The 17557-nt window shown below is 45.1% G+C and overlaps 2 protein-coding genes across 2 annotated transcripts; one reads left to right on the top strand and one right to left on the bottom strand.

Moving 5' to 3' along the window:
* Positions 1-202: 202 nt before the first annotated feature.
* Positions 203-529, bottom strand: LOC128900940 (claw keratin-like). The gene has a single exon (XM_054182630.1). The coding sequence runs from the start codon at positions 527-529 to the stop codon at positions 203-205; it is 327 nt and encodes a 108-aa protein (XP_054038605.1).
* A 6636-nt stretch (positions 530-7165) lies between these two features.
* Positions 7166-7621, top strand: LOC128901170 (proline-rich protein 9-like). The gene has a single exon (XM_054183009.1). It carries the CDS (start codon positions 7166-7168, stop codon positions 7619-7621), a length of 456 nt encoding a protein of 151 aa, XP_054038984.1.
* The last annotated feature ends 9936 nt before the right edge of the window (positions 7622-17557 follow it).

Raw genomic sequence — 17557 nt, 5'->3', positions numbered from 1 at the left:
GTGGAAAAAGAAAATCAGGAAGGGTAATCTGAAAAGGACGTAAATGGATGTTTCAGAAGACCTGAGCATCTACAGATGCATTTAATGGCAGCCCCAAACGCTCAGCCCTTCCTAAACGCTGTACCCTGCAGCTCAACCACGTATCTACATCCTGCTTGTCATCTTCTGGACGTTCTTCTTTCAGCAGCAGCTCTCACTAGGTTTAGCATGGTCTACAGCTTCCAATCGGGTATCCCCGTCCCCATCTTGCCCCACCATAAACGTGTAAGCCCCCAGGTGCACGGGCAGCAGCACTGAGGCCAGTTCCAACTTCAGGGGCTCCCACAGATCCCACGACGCTCTGCTGGGGGAAGGTGCTGAGGATGGGGCCAGGGAAGGTCACAACCACTGGCGGAGGGTAGATCACCACCCTGGAGTCAGGACACTGACGAACACAGGGCTCGTTGCAGCTGTCAGCGATGGGCTGTGGCACAGCCACCCCACACGGGGAGGCACTGCCGTCAGTGCACGGGCTTAAGGAGTGCACCATCTTTCAGCTGTGGTTGATCTGAAGCACAAGGGAATAGCATAAAAATAAGGCACAAATTCTTAGAAGTTTCACAATCAAACATTATAATAAAAGAGTGCCAACAGGCTAGAGGGAAAGGCAGAATTTTTCTAGCTCAGTTCCTAGAAGATACCTATACAGCTCATATTGAACACAATATCACCTGGAAATAAGTTTTCATGAAAAATTGGAGCTCATGGTCCAGATCTGCATTTACCAAAGCCAATAGCTGAACAGTCACAAATGTATCAATTTACACCCAGAAAACTTCAGATTGATATCAGAATATTTGCACATGATTCACCCTGACTTAAAACTACAAACAAAGGCTTTGTTAGAAAGTGGAATTCAGATGAAACTTACCTACTTCACAAGGGAAATAAGACAAGAGAAATGGTCGCACAAGATCTGATGTCGAGCCCTTTTATACTCGCCCTTAGACTGCTCAAAGCATGAATCACCTATGTGTATAACATCCTAATCGATTACTAAACACATTTCTTTCAAGACTTAACTTGGTTAATGAATGCCAATTGTTTTAAATAAATTGCTCTCTGTAATTATCAGTTTGTCCTTCTACCCCATATGACCTGTACTTTACTGCCTTCCAGTCTCTGCTATTTCAAAACTTTATATAGAGGGGTTACTCTGCCTCAGTATGCTGAAGAAAGACAAAATGTTTATATGGTTCATGCTTGAGATCCTCCATGAATGGACTTGTTCCTGGGCAGGTGGTAAACAGCCATTTGCTTGGAAGAAAACGTACTTGACTCAGCCCAGGAAAAGTTGCAAAAGTGAGGGATAACTTGTGTTCTTAGCCTAGGGGTAGCGAGGTTCATGGTTTTGTGGTGAAATTAGCCTCAGTCGAAGTCTGGTCAAAGCTCTGGCTGTTCCAATTAGACACCAAGCATGCATTTCTTCAAACAGGAAAGCTTGGACAATAAAAAAAGAAAAAAGGGTAAGACCATATTTTATATGACATTAAATGTCCCATACTGTGACGCTATAAATCATGACCTGACTTGGGTGATGTCAAAAAAGCAATAAATAGTGTGTGGCTTATGCAAGACTTCGTCAGGCATTTTTTCCAGTGAGTCGCTTCTTCAATAAAGGGACACCTCAAGCTATTATAATAATAACAATAGGTGTTACACATGTAGAACAACAAGTGGAAGATGCATTTTGGGACCCCAATTGCTGATGAATTGCAACCGCCAGTGTGGGGTTATCATCCATGGTAAACAGCAGTGTGAGGTGGTGGCTTTCTGACACTCAGCAGCTGAGTCAGCAACAGATGCCAAGGATGGCAGCGGCGTTTGCCACACAGACACTCCCACCGGGCCACTGCAGGTAGCAACTTGTCCATGCTGATTTACACTTTATTTTACTTAAAAATAAAGATAATTTGCTACTTCTGTAGTAACAGAGAGGGCTCGTTTGGGCTGTTCTGTTGTAGTAAACCTCACCTCAAAGTCTTCTCCCTTTCTCCCAGCAGCAGCATGTTCTTGCAAGGAAAAGCCTTCCTTTGGTGGAGTTAGAGGTGGGTGCGGTAACGCTGCAGAATAAATTTCCCCCTTTCCAAGGAATCTCAGGAAAACACTGTATATATCATCAGATTGGCAGCAAAATGACTTTGAAGGGCAGGACTAGACCTCATTGTATTATATACTACTGTGGAGTAGAAACCTCCATCAAGATTTCCACAACAATGGGAAATGGCCGGAATGCTTTCCTACTTTAATTGCATACGAAGTTTTATCTTCATGTCATAATGTTTGAGGATTACATAAGATATTTGTAATTCCTTTGGAAAATTGGCTCTGCCTTTTCTGTAATTGAAGATAACCATGCAAATTGCGACATATGTCTTTATCTCAGCTTCGGTTGGGTAGTAATTTATCCCTACAGTAATTCCTCAAAAACATTGGAATTACATATCTAATTACTATTTTCAAGTTAACATTGAGTTTTATCCTCAGCTAAGTCTTATTTTATAAATGTACTAATTCTGTCTTGAAAAGTTGAGATCTTCAATCCAATGCAAGAGGAACCCACAGTGCTGGGACTTGTTTTCTTTGCTGCAGCCCGCTCGGGGTTAATAGCACTGCAGGGTTGATTTATCTGAACATAAAGGTTAACAACACCGACAGCAAGCACGCCAATGCTTTCTGAAAGCATTTCCAAAGCACATCGTAAAAGCTAATTAGTGTTCTACACAACTGATGTTGTCATATGTATTCTTTTTTTTTTTTTTAAACAAGATTATTACAACTGTCAGCTCAAGCACTGCTGGAGAAGACAACGAAATAAAAGTGATGAGTCAACCAGGGAACCACAGCCAAAACTCAGTACCTAAAGAGTGTGTCCATAAGGAAGTAATGCAACAAAACATTGTATGTGTCAGCTCAATTTGCCAGTTAAAACAAGCTTAAGAATCAAATTCCAGCACCTTAAAAACCAAAGCTTTTAACAAAAAAAAAAAATCATCTTTGCATCCATCAGGAGACAGAAAGAACACCTGAGCCACAGAAAAGCCATCAACACCTTCAAGCACTCAAAGTGCTGACAGGACAAATATTTATTCTGTATTTAACTGAAATATTAAGGTTCTTCAAAAGACTTTAATGGTCCTTTATCTGTAAGGCTATTCAGGAAAGATGTATAAAACCTTAAAGAACCAAGCTAGAGCTCACCACAAGAGCAGGGAACTCTCTTAAGACATCCATTTGATTACACGGTTCAAAAGCAGCAGACACATAAAGAATCAAATCGATTCCCGAGACAAGCGAAACACCACAAATAGATTTATGAAGGTTAAAACAAAAAATGTGTGTGGTTTAGTGTGCACACCACAGCAGGTGAGGCAGGAACCTTCAAAATAAATACAACAATTACATGGTGGCTTTGGCTAATAAGGACTTTGTGCCCAGAAAGATGTCCTCTCCGCCAACCTGACTAGGAAAGTGTATAAAAGTAATTTGAGGCTCAGGGAAGAAATACTCCTTTTTCCATTGCCAGGGGTTATTAGCCAGCAGCTGAGGGTGTCCATGTGTTATGAGCTCTGCAATGGTCTGCTCCACATCCATACCACACCAGAGATGGAATTGCTGCTGCCAGTGAGAATTACTTCCAAGTTAAACTTAGCTAATTGAACACCGCTTTATCTGCCTGCCCACTGGAAAAAATATTTTCCCCAGAAGCAGAAGGCATTGACTATTGCTCAACACATGATATCAACACACAACACTGGCCTTACTGCCCGTATCCATCATTTCGTCCCAAAACGAGGGGTTGCAACAGGAGTCAGTATTGAGGGTTATAAATATACTGCCCTTTATAATATAGAAACTTGTATTATGTTTACTAGTTATGTAAAATCAGGGAGCTCAGCCACTGGAATCAGCTGGCCTCTTTCTAAAGAGATACTCTGAGCTGGAAAAAGTGAAAAAAATGACAAGAACATTGAACTTCATTGAACCACAGTCGTGACTCCTGGCATGGCCCATCTCAGAGCCTGTGCTCACCCCACGCCTCAGCTTTGCTCTACTGATAAATTAAGATGGTCCTTCCAGGTACCATGCTCATGCAGACGTATGTTTATCCATACATAAAACAAGAATAGCACTGACAGAGACTAATAAATGGCATCCTCATAACAGGACCTCTTAAAGCCCCTTACTAATGCTCATTAATATTTTACTTGAACAATGCTCTTCAAGCTGGACTCCATTATAATGAACGCCAGCACATACCCAATTTAAAGGATGCATTTCAAGACGTCAGAGGCTACTAATTACATCACATGTAGGGAGCAGTTTACCTTCTGATGGACAAGCACAAGGCACATGGACAGGCAGCATCTGCACAAGCACAGCTGATGTCTAGGTGCAAACCACCAGCTGTTGGGATGGTCAGAGTAAGGCAATGGGGGTCATTAGAAAAGCACTCCCCCCTTTGCTGTCACTGGGATGCCATAATCTAGTCTAACCTGGTAATTCCTTGTTTCTCACCCAAGGAACCCAACCAGATATCACAAGCACAGTTGCTAATCAAGTCTGATCAAATCAAAGTGCCCATAGGACCACAGCTGCCCTTATAAAGCACTGTCCCCTTAGCCAGCTTCTAAATCCTTGGCAAAGCCATGATTCCTTGCAAGTTTAGCTATGCCAGTTACCAAGCAGATTTCAGTCGCCACAGGACAAGCCCTGGACACAGCCTTGAGTTTTACACCCCACCAAAAGGTGGTATGGCCTTGCCCACACCTTCCACTGGCCTTATTCCCAGTCATAAAAAGCAACCAAACACAAAGCCTTATAAAAATCAAGGAATGACTCTTATTAAGTTTGAAGAACACTAGATCAGCTTGACAATAAGTAGGTGAGTGCCAAGCTTTGGGTCCACCTCTCCCAGCCTTGCAGAGTCAGATTCCTCAATGCCCCAAGATGCCTACCTAATTTAAATGAACAAAAGGGAAAAAGGAGTAAGGATGATCATTGCCCACTCCCCCATGCTGCTTTCTCATTGGCCATCTGCTAAAAGCAGCTTTAAGAGGACAGGAATAGATTTCTTTACATAACTAATGAGGTCAACGTAATAAAAGGCGGCTTTTCCTTCTCCCATAAAGATTTAAAATGGAAAGAACCCACAGGGTGAGGTGCATTTTGTGGTATCTGGGGATAGCAATATACTAATAATCACTAGTGAGTAAAATAATTACAGACAATGAAAAAGCTGCATATGAACAAATTCTCTCCTGTATCTAATTAGGATTTGATACACAGTGGCTCAGGTTTTCCATGCAGTCTAAAAGATGATATAAAAACACGCGTTTCCAAGCTTCCAATCCAGTTCTTATTCTCTCCGGGGAGCTTGGTAAGTTATTTGCCTATTTCTATTTCTAACTAGCAAAATAGTTGTTTTTAGTACTTTGAACTTGACTCTAGATCCTGCAGGAATGCTCTGACACTGTGAATTAAGGGTAATGTTTCTTTAAAGGACCTTTTTGGGTATTACTTTTTCTTGCAGTCAGAGACAGGCTTTTAATGGGGTGCCTGAGATTCACGTAACCTTGCCCAATTTGGGACGCGATGTTTGCACTTTGATCTGGCCATTTAGGTACCCTTATCTTTAATTTACTTTGAAAAATTTGAATTCCAGATTTCTCCTATATTACAGGCCACTCATTTTAGTAGTTCAAATAACTATTTCTATTGGCAGCTGACCTTCACCATCCTAATCAGACTAATGTAGATTACTTTTATTATACCAGAGAGGCTAATTGCTATCTGGAATAACTGAAGGAAAGTTTGGTTTCTGTGTATTCAAAACCTTTGCATACACATTTTGGGGGGGATTCTTCTTTACAAGAGCTAATACTACCTTCCCACTTTCAAAACATAGCAAGAAAGCCCCGATCCAGTCCTGCCTGGCATTCCTCCTGTGTCTGCAGTTAACTGTCAGCTGAAATCTTTGTAAACAAATTATGTTGATCTACAGCAGCTGGGACCTGACCCTTCAGAGCTTGTTCTTAGAGAAGCCCCATGTATCTCCAAGAGCAACTGCCACCAAATTGCAAAGAACAGACACCCAAGTGCCATTTGCTAATGCTGATCAAAGCTGATTTGCAGTCAGATTTTAAACTTTAATTAGGAAATCCAAGGTCTCAGCACTTCTCCATGCTCAATCACATCTTTGGAATGGACATCTCATGTCTTCCAAGTATGGCAGAGGCAGCTGCGACATCCCACAGCTCAGCAATGCCTCTTCCCAGCAGCTGCAACGAACCCTGCACCCTCCTGCCTTTAAGATGGGCCATCTCCCTGCTAGGAGCAGGCCAGCCCTGGCTCTACAGGGTGCTCCACGGGCTAATTCTGAGGTCCAGATGTGAGTAGACACCTCCTGGGATTCTCACAGCCCTTCAGTCCCTGGCTTCTACTGGAGCAAACTCAAGAGAAAGAGCAAGAGACAGCAGAGTAGTGACTAGCCAGTAAAGCAACTACACAGCTGCATCCCAAGACACAGAGAGTTACACTTGACTTTTTCTACTCATATGGGACATTGGCAGCTTGAGCCAGACTTTCAAAAGTCCCCCTGTCGCTAATGAATGTCAGGCTTTTAAAAATAGAGCTCTGACACATCACCCTGCCAATTACAAAGATAGCAATCCTCTGTTCTGCAATTCAAATTAGCATAAAGAAGGGCAATACTGTCTTTTGCTTTGCCTAGCACTAGCACAAAGTAATTCCAGTTTCAAGTGAAGCATCTGAAAAGCAAATAAATGATAGCCCTTGTCACAAAAAGATGAGAACCTCAGCACTAATCCCCCAGATATGGCATTGCCTCACTCACTGAAGCAGGCAGGTCACTGCGCAGCTACGCCTGGAACTCCCTTCTTCCAGGGTTAATAGTTACCTGGCTCACATGGCATCTGAAGCTCTCAAAGAGATCATTAGTTAAATGCAACACTGTGCAGTTTCTGCAAGGCAGAGGAGGGCTGCGAGTCAGAGCAGCAAGCTTAAGCAGCAGAAAGGCAACCGGCTCCATCCAAGCAGTGATCTGCAGGGAATTCACTTATCTTTCTTCCCTATTTTTTTTTAGGTTCATCTCCATCCCAGAGCAATGTCTTACTATGGCTACCAGTACAAGCAGCAGTGCTATATTCCAGGCGGAGTGAAGCATGTCACGCCGGGCTTCACACAGTGCCACAACCCCGGTGTTGTGAAGTGCGTGTCATGCACACCATGTGCTTCCGCAGGCACCGAGCTGTGCACCGTGAGGAAGACCACGCAGAGCAGCCCCAAGTGCTCCGCACCATGTTCATCACGGTGTGTTGAGACACACCTTGTGGAAGACCAGTCTTCCTCCTGTTGCCCCAGGTCTCCTGGTCCATGCACCATGGCTTTCCCTCAGCCCCACCTGCAGGGCAGGGAACATCTCTGCATGCCACACTGTGGACAGCCAGGCGTTATGAGATGCCCTCAGATATGTGTTCCAGCTCACATGTCCCAACACAGCTCATACCCTTATTCATACCAGTGGTCCAACAGCTACCACTACAACTGTGGGCAAGAATAAGCTCCATGGAGGTGCCCACAGAACAACAAGGTGATGAAGAGCAAGATGCACGCTCATAACCGAGTTCACAGGCACAGCTTTCAGAAGCACAGCTCTTCTGCTGCAGTCACGGGGGCTTGTGGATAACGTAATACCTTTACAAACCTGCCTGTGTTTAATCCTCTCCGTGTTATACTCTGCATTAGATTTAGAGGTCTCAGCTTCATACCTACAGTCCCCTATTATCTACAGTGGGCTCAGGTCTCGACTGCATGAAGAGTTTTTTCGTGACTGCCAGTGTCAAGGCTATGTGAGTTCTACCATGGGCAGAATCGCTCACATGGATGACACTGCATCAAAGTGGCCTCAGCTAGACCAGTGCCCACAAAAACTAGATCCTTCCATGCTAATACTGCTAAGAATACATGTTTCTTTCTGCTTTTAACTTTGTTCCAGGGGAGATTTTGTGAAGAAACCAGTTTTAAAACCTGCGCTTTTTTCTATATGCAACCAACAGAAATAAGACAAGTACATGTAAAATGGTGGAAAACAGGACTTGACTTTCAAGTCAAGGGGGTCTACTGTGTGGATCAACTCACTCTGGAAGAACTGACTACTTAAATATCCACCTCTGATGTACCAGCTGGAAGCCAGAGAATACTTGCTCTAATGGTATGCATTACTTTATTCTCTATCATATATAACCAACATCTCATATAATAAAGCCTCTGTTGCATCAAACTACCTGCTTTCTATTTTGTTTTGGGTTTTTTTTCCCCCTCCATCCCTATTCACACTTGACTCAGAGCTGAAAACCCCCAGCTGTGCAGCAGCCATGGAAATGCAAGCAATGCTTCCACCTGGGCTGATAACAAATACTCAGCTCCCCACAGTGGATCTCAAAACAACTTGCAGAAAAGCTGAGCCAGCCATAAGGTGACTAACACAGTAAATCAAGGAGCTACCAGCAAACACCGGAATTCTCCGGGCAGCGCCCTAACCCCTAGACCACACTGCTGAGTGCGGTAGGACATTAAGGTATTCACAATTTGAGGTTTTATGACCCCATCCACCATTAAAACCCAATTTAATTTACCCCAAATCATTCCATTTGTAGACTGGACCCCAGCAAAGCCTTGTGCTCCCTCGTGTGGCCAATGGATTCAGGGAGCATCAGGGACCCCCAGCAAGATGAGCCCCAGGCAGGTACAGCAGCCAAGGGCTCAGCACAAAACTCCCAGGCTAGCAAGAACCAGCATTATCAGACTAAGGAAGAGCGGAAATTGTTAGATTTGCAGTGATTTAATTTTTTTTTGTATCAGCCATGACATGCATTGAAATAGATACTCCCATATATGTCACTTGTGGCAAGGTTAGGCAGGTTACAGGAGTCCAAATTCAGTTTGATTTGCAGAGCAAGGACACATCATTTAAAAAAGCAAGAAGTTTGAAGCCAAAAATAAAGCAAGTAGACTGTCTTGGAGCCAAAAGAAAAAAATATTAAAGAGACAGCAGCTCTGAAGTGGCACAAATTCCCCAGAGTCAGCAGAGGTGAGGGTGACTTACACCTGCTCCAGATCTGCCTACTCAGAGAGAAGTAATAAAGCTGTGCTCCCCACCAAGTAGCCAAAGGGCTCGCCTCTCATGTGGTCACATTCAAAGGAGGGCAAAGCTGTTTGGCGATACACAGTAAGGGGAGTGCGTCCTCCCATTCCCTCTCTGGGCTGCTCCACTACAGCCTGTGACCGCAGCACAGCAGCAGACTGAGGTTACAGCAGCAGCATGAACAAAGGAGCCTTTCTGCAGCTCCCTTCAAGGTTTTTCACCCATCCATTCATGCTACACCCACGCTTTGAGAGGTCCTACATAGTCAGAGGTTTCAGTACTCTGTATTCCTCTGAGGAACTTGCCTATTTAAGAGCTTGTTGCCTCAGTTGATCATGTTCCCTACATCACTCGCCTGCAAACGCTTCCCATTTGCCCAGCTCTTCTGAGCTCCACCACTTCTGGACAATAGCATTGCAACCAAAAAGCATGTGATTTATATTTTAATGCGTCTGTGCAATACAGCTGTCTGCTCTTTCAACAAGCTGGGCAGCAACTGTCACATTTTTATTTTCCCTAATTAAAAAAAAAAGGGCAAGAAATTAAGAAGGCATTTAAAGCGTCTCTGCCATTCAGAAGCCTCTATCACACTTTCAGCACTGTCAACAGAGGCAGACAGATGCATCAATGTGGTTAAATTCAAAATGCCACGCATTTGAGTCAGCTCAGCCCAGGGAGACAGGAAACATTAGGTCGGAGCTACACTGCAAGCACCAGAGCACCAGTGGTGATACTGGTCTGCCCCTGGATGCTTGTAAGCTGAAAGCAAACAGCAACTCAGTCAAAATTTGCCCTTGACAATGATACACTAGGTCCTCTATAGCCAAAGACTTTAGAGTTAAAATAACATTTCAAAATGAGAGCACTTTCCCCAGTAGCTGCTAACCAGTAGTTTAAACTCAGCAGCACCACAATGAACAATTCAAATGAAAACTCCAATAAAAATTACCGTGAAACTAATTAAGAGCAAGAATTTTCCAGTTTCAGGTGGGAGAGCTTACAGACACATAAAAAAAACTTTGTCCCATCCCAGACTGAAGTCTCACTGAGTATAGCTGTCCCCAGCCACTGTCCCACAGGAGGAGGGAGCCACCTGGCAACTCTGGGGCTTCTCAGAGGACACACCAAGTTCTCAACAAGAGTCAGCAGCACCTCAAGCACTTGCAGGCTGCCACTGCCTTCACAAGGTGAATTTGTTCTCTCCTGATCAGCTTTGGCTTACCACAAAAAAAAAAAACCACCTTCTTCCACCAGACCAGGTTCAAAATCTGGCAGGAAGCGCAAGAGAAGGGCAGAAGAGTCATCTGGTGGCATCATCTCTACCAGGTAAGAGCTGAAGCCACCAGGGGCATTTCATAGCCAGGGATTTGCTCTTTAGTCCCCATTTCTGGTGCAATTCCAAAGCATAGCAGTTGGGGGGTTTACCTACACACCATAAAGACATCCTGCCTCCAACATCACCACTAAAGCATCCAAAGGCACTTCTAGCACACAGCAGCCAACAGTCCCCAGGAGAGCAGACCCACAGGCTCCTCTTCCAGCCCTGATGGGACAGACAGTGCTTTCCATGCATGACCCAAGCCCCCCATTGCATCAGAAGGGATCAATGTTCCCTGTATGTCCCCCAGAGCTGCGTTCCCTGCCCCCAGCTCCGCAGCTGCAGCCCATCTGCTCTCATCACTGCCAGCACCTGCCCAAAATCAACCAGCACCTACTGCTCACTGCCTTACCCTTGCTGCCATGTCACATGTGGCATTCAGACAGTACGACTGTTTCTCAAACTCCTTTTTTATACTGGACTTGGAGACAACTGTGTTAGCTGACCTTACAAAGCACAGTCGCTGCATTTATCCCAGCACTTTATCAGGCTGTTTGTTATTTTAAAAGCCCATCTTGCTGCACATTACACTGGAGCATCTCACGGCTGTCACCTGGCGGATGGGCATCTGTACTTCAGCCACCTGCACTAGAAGTAAGGCTCAGGATTTCCAACAGCCCAGAGAGCATCCCAGTTATCCCACACACCCCTGCAATCCCAGCCTGGATAACACAGCTTAGCTATGCCCTCCTCTGGACACTACCAGTTTACGCAGCTCCTAGGTTTTGCAGGATCTCCAGCAGCAATTAATGAAGCCATCGGCAATTAGCCAGGCTTCTGAAGCACATGCTGGTAAGAGAGGAGAGCAAGCAAAAGGTGAAGATGCTGTTCTCCAAAACGTTAAGGAGGTGCTTTGGCACCAGAGAGGGGTTCAAAAACAGGTAGAAGCCTCTCAGACTTTCTCTCTGCAGCCTATAGCCCAGGTATCAGAGAAGATCTTGCAAGCCAAGGCTTTAACTCCTTGAGAAACTACACAAACAGCCAGTAGAGAAAAACAAGAGCTAGAGGAGCCCCAGGACTATTCAAGCTAGAGATAGAGTCATTTAGGTTGGAAAAGACCCTTCACTAGCAGCAGTAAAGAACAGTCCTCCATAATACAGGTTAAAACCATCTGAAAACTTTTTTCACCTCATCTCTTAATACAGGAATTAAGTACCTGTGGTGGTCTCAGAGCAGGGCTGCAGAGCTGGCCATGGATGTGCAGGCTCTTCCTCACTCCTAAGTGTTTTTCTTGGAGATGTCTCCCCCTTGCTAAGAGAGGCAGCCCAAGGGTTTTGGTAGAGAAACAGCTTGCAGTTAAATGAAGTGATGCAAATATGAAGTCCTTTCTGGAAAAGTAGTCAAGGCAGAGTTTTCTCCATCATTCATCCAGTCTAAGTGCCAGCACTTGCTCAATCCATCACAGAGAAACAGAAAAGAGCTTTCTGCTGCATTCAGAGCAGCTTTTCCTGTTCCTAAGCTTCAGACAGCTCAGGTTCTTAAGCCACCTTCATAACACTGGCTCAAATTCAGTACCTTACTGGTAACTAACCCTCACACCAACAACTCCCTCAAAAGACCTCCAGCATCAGGAAAAAAGCAAAGGCTTGAGGGGGGACACTTATATTTAGTGGGTTCTTGGGTCATTGGCTAACAAACACGGGGCAGCTGAGGGCAATCTCTCTCCAAGCAGAGACAAAGGGGGCATGGGGTGGGGCAGCAGTAGGTTTTGTGGTAGTTTGTGGGTGGTGGAGTGATGTTTGTTGTTATTGTTGGGTTTGCTTCTTGAGGGGCTTTTCTTTCATGGATAGGTACTTCATGTGGGTCTTCCTTTTGGCTGTTGAAGTGAGAGTTGTGGTTTGGCTTTAGTAGCTTGTTGAGTATATGGGATAGTATTGAAATGGGCCCTGTCCAACCTCTGATGCCCTGGTATTGGGGAGAGCTCTGTTGCTGGTTTCTCTCTGCCACGGAAACTTCTTCACAACTCCTACTGCTTCAGAAGCTGCTTATGAATCTATTGCTCCATCTTAATACAGGGTTCTTCTGCTCAAAACTCTTAGAAAGTCAGAGCATTGTAGAAGCTGGGTTAGCTGTACGGTTTAGTTTTTTCCCTGTTATACTGCATAGGCTAAAAAAGGCAGATGTTTTTGAATAGAGCTATTGTGCCTTTAAGGGGAGACCTTATTATGGCTTTTCAGTACTTAAAGGGGGCTTATAAGGAAGATGGGATGAACTTTTCAGCAGGGCCTGTAGTGATTGGATGAGCAGTAATGGTTTTAAACTGAAAGAGGGAACATCTAGAGTAGATATAAAGAAAAAAATTTGCTATGCTGAGGGTAGCGAGATGCTGGCCCAGTTTGCTCAGAGAGGTGGGAAGTGCCCCATCCCTGGAAACATTCCAGGTCAGGTTGGATGGGGCTTTGAGCAACCTGATGTAGTTGAAGGTGTCCCTGCTCATGGCAGGGGGTTGGACTAGATGGCCTTTGAAGGTTCTTTCCAAGCCGTTCTGAGATTCTATAGTTTTGACAGGTTTGGGAGAAATGGTAAAAGATGGCTGAGCATAGCTTTTAGGGAAAGTCTCTTCATGTGTTTGTGTAACTGTTTTTAATTCCTAATCACTCTAGCAGGTGTGGGGGCTTCTTAACTCCATGGGATAGGAGAGGTCCTGCCTTTTGAGAAGTGTGACATAAAGTCTTCTTCAAAGCAAAAAGAATGAGCTACATGGTCCTAGAGCACCATCCTGTGGCAGTGCAGGTGCTGAGCAGGAGGGATGTGCTCCCTCCTGACTCACCCCCCCCCCCATTCTTGGTAGAGCTGCAGGTAATTAGCTGCTATCGTAATCAGCATATGATGCATAACCAGAGCTCAGCTGATCCCCAGCCCAGATACAGCTGTGGCTGCAAACCAGTGAGGGGTGAGCCAGGCAGATGAGCTGTTTGCACACCACTTGTGGAAGGTCTGGTGTTGTCCAGGGGACTCTGAAGAGTTCAGCCCCTGACTTGCATCAGGAAAAGAGACGATATTTCATGTGCGTTCTTTGTTCTTCCCTCTGAAGGGAGAATCTGAGGTATTGCATAAGGGGATTTTGGCAGCTGAAGGATGGATGTGGGTGTGGGAAGGTAAAGCAGTGCAGGAATGGTTGAAATTGCTGTTGAAATTGCAAGTTGCTGCACTGATGACAAACTGCTGGCTGTGAAGTCAGTGATAGAGTGATGCAACACCAGCCAGTGGTGAAGATGTAGAAAAGCAGGTATATGACGTTAGGGACTCCTATGTGGTGGGACTGGCTTGCCCATGACTAAGTGATGTGGTGGAGAAATGGGCTAGCTTTAAAAGGAAAGAAGTGGTAAACCTGGCAAATGTTAATATCAGATTACTGTGAGAAACAAAAGGTTTCAGCTGCATAGGCCAAATTTTAAATGTTCCTCAGCTGTGGAGGACACAGACCTTGCAAGATCCAAGTGTGCCAACTCCTTTCCACTCCTGAGGGACTTGCTATTTGACTTGAGTTTCTGTGAATTTATGGCTGTCCATACCACCAGTTTATGTGTGTGCCTGTCCTGTTGTTGCACTGCTTATATCCTATGGGGATATTACCAGCAGCCAGAGGCTCTGAAAGGAGAAAATCCTGTTCCATTGCTGCACTTAGTTGTGTATAGCAAGTCTTTTCACTGCAGAAAGAAATAAGGTTTACTGAGGTCTGAAGAGACTGCATTTCTCCCTCTGCACCCCAACTCCCTTCAGCTTTCTCTGGGTGGTGCTGATAGGATGAGGCTGAGAAGAGTGAGGAGGGCTGGCCTGCATTGCCATACAGCTGTGCTATATGTGTAATTCTAGGAGGAAAGTCTGAGGGGGGGCTCTCTGCCTGAAATGTGAACCCTAAGGACGCCTTCAGGTGTCCCTACCCCATGCAGAACATAATAGGACAGAGTAGGACACATCAGAAACATGACGCAGGTTATGGTTTGGCTGTCCTCTACTGAAATCCTCATGTGAATAACTAATAGTCAACTCAGGGAAGGGGAAATTCTCCATAATCCTTAAAAATCATGATGTGATGTCCCGGAGCCGTGAGCCTTTCCCTGCTCTGAAGTTGTTGACTTAAAATTAGTGTTGGTTCTGATGGACCCTGTGGCCTGATTCAGGGTATCTGCAGGTCAGTAAACGCCCAAATGGTGCCATGAGCTTGGGTCATTGGAAGTGGTCCCCTGTGTTGGTGACATTCCTTACTCCAGACCAGCTAATCTTGATTTAGTCTAAAAGCTGTCTTGTAAATCCTGTGGGGAGTTCCCAGGCAAATAAATTAACTGTCGGATATGACCACGGATGATAATGAATGGAGCAATTAAGACTTTCCATTTGATGACTGTAATTTTAATGGGCTGGTGCAAACCAGCTGAATACCACGGGAAGGAAGCTGCATCAGTGTCATAGGTAGAAACGGGGCAGATGACCCACTAAAGAGCTGGGTGGATCATACAAATAGGAAGCTATGCAGTTAAACTTGCCAGGTGATGAGCAGCTCCAACTGTATTCCCAAGGAGTGTGTCCTGTGCATAGCCCTTGTCACCATGGATCCACTGGACACTAGAATGAGGTTGGCCATGACGCATTTTGAGTGCTGATGATGCCTAGGTGACAAATGACATGTTCTTCAAGTAAGCTCTCCCGGCATCTCAGAAATGCTTCTGTTCCCTGTTGGAGAGGGGAGAAGGAGAAGAATGCCCACTGCTGAAGAGGTTCTGCTGGGGAACAAGGCGCTGAGGCAGTGGCCATCACCTCACCACCACCCCCATCTCTTCTGCAACCCAGTCCCATGAGGTGCTGTGCGTGGGTGCTGCAGAACTCCTGCATGTGAAGATAAAAGGCTTGGTGCAAAGTAGGGTAAAATAACGACTTGCTCCGATATTTAGTGCTGTAGATAATGAAACAATGGATGTTGTTCCCTTTTGGAAGTTCTTGAAATGTTGAATTAATGCGGGGATGATCTGCCTGCTTGGACTTACTGGGAGACAGTGAATTATTGTTCTATGAGGACATCTTGCTGTGTAAATAAGCTGTGAACAAATGAAAGGCCTGGCTTTTCTCTCACTGCCACAACCCAGGAATAGCTTCATTAAAGCCAAAGGACTTTAAAATACTGCTTGCACCCGATGCCAGTGGGCTGGACAGTGGCCAGATGCTTCCCATGAATGTCCTGTCACATGTCCCGTTTCCAAAAACATGGATGTCTCTGAGCCACAGCCCTGAACTGAAGGAATTCATCATCTCCAGCCTGAATGTCCCGTAATTGCCTGGCAAACCACATTTTCCCCTATCAGGGCAGGAAGTCTGGTTCAGGAGGTGGTGTCTATGGGTTCAGCCACCCTGCAGGACTCTGGGGTGCTGGCTGGTGGTCCCTTCTGTATCTCATTCCCCATCTGTAAACAGAAGGAAATGGTCTTCTCCCACCTAACAAGGTGGTCAAGGTTTGGGGGCTCTCTTTCTGGTCACCATCTAACATGCAGGAAGTCCAGTACCAGAGATAATGGGCTGATTTGACTGGAACTGGAATTATACAAATGATATGGGCCGAAGATGGCCAAAGACTGACGTTTCAAGGAAGGTAGTGGCTTTTTACAGTGAAGTTTGGGTTGCTTTTTCCCCAGGCTCTGCTGGGTGCCGTACACGTGCGAGCAAACCAAGAATGAGCTTTCAGAAACCAGGTGCATCCCGTGACGCAGGCTCTCACGCAGGACGTGTCATTGCTTTCCTGGTCGCTCTCCACCGTGAAGCTCGTGCCTGGGTCGATCTCACCCCATGGCTGCCGGGACCAGAGCCGTGGAGGGGAAGGACAACCCTGGTTTCAGTGGGCACCGTGACCGCAGCACCGCGGTGCCTTTCATTGCATTCCCCTACGTGTGCCGATCTTTACTGTCATTACAAAATTTCCCAGTGATGAGACTGTGGGTGTGATAAGAGATCTGCACATCTAATGTAGCAGGGCTGTTGCTCAATTTTGAGTTATACTCCTTTTTGCTTTATCCGCCTGTTGTTATCTTACTTGGTAAGACTTGTCTCTAGATTGAGATATGCCAGAGAAAACAGTAAGGACCCATGTATATATTTTTTTTTTCAAAATGTTCTTCCACTTTTTCAGAAATGTTAGACACTTCAGTCATTGAAAAGTAATCATTTCTGTTTGCCCATGCTGCCATTTCTTATCACACTCACCAAATATTGGTTGAAAAAAGTGAAAGAACTGAAAAAATACTTTCCCTCTTTTGTTAGGTAGAACTTTTATTCTGTGATCTAAGTTTGATATAGGTATGAGGCAAAGTATATCCTTTCCATACATAACCTCGAGAGCTAAAAACCATTTGAGGTGATCAGCTTTTTGGTACCCAGCAGACTCCAGGTGCAGCATAGCATCCAAACACGCCCACCACCAAATTTTGTCAGGTATTAAGCAGACCAGCTGGAAACATTTTGATCTCAGGGATGTTTCTTTGATGTAGCCTCTGTGATATGCTGTGATTTAAAGCCAGACACAGTTGTGTTAGCGTGAGCTTTGCTTCATGCCATCTCAAAGCTGAGGTGCTGGGCAGGTGTTACTGCTACTGGTAGGGCAGGCCCAAGTCATCCTATTTCATATCTCCTGGATTCCCATTGTAGCATCAATAATTTCCCAATAAGCTTTGGAAGAATGAGGAACTGAGATGGGGGAAAGAAGAAAATTGAAAACAGGGTGTGCCCATGGCTTTAATGCATGTGGTAAACAGCAGGGACCAGATAAAAGTGAAACCAGGAAAGGAAGCCACAGATGGATGACTGTTCCACTGCCAGAGCCATTGTATGTTAATTATTGGGGAAAGTTTTTCTTCTTGGGGTACAAAAACCTCATCGCTGTGCCCGCATTCCTTGGCAGTGAGATATAAACCATTAGGAGGAATTAGGAGAAATACTCTCAGAAAGAGCCCTAGCCAAGATCGGTTAAGTACTGTCATAAGGGTAAA

The sequence above is a fragment of the Rissa tridactyla genome, chromosome 23 (assembly GCF_028500815.1).
Source record: "Rissa tridactyla isolate bRisTri1 chromosome 23, bRisTri1.patW.cur.20221130, whole genome shotgun sequence".
Taxonomy (NCBI): Eukaryota; Metazoa; Chordata; class Aves; order Charadriiformes; family Laridae; genus Rissa; species Rissa tridactyla.
Note: the sequence above shows the minus strand (reverse complement) of the source record. Positions and strands in the feature narration are given on the sequence as shown.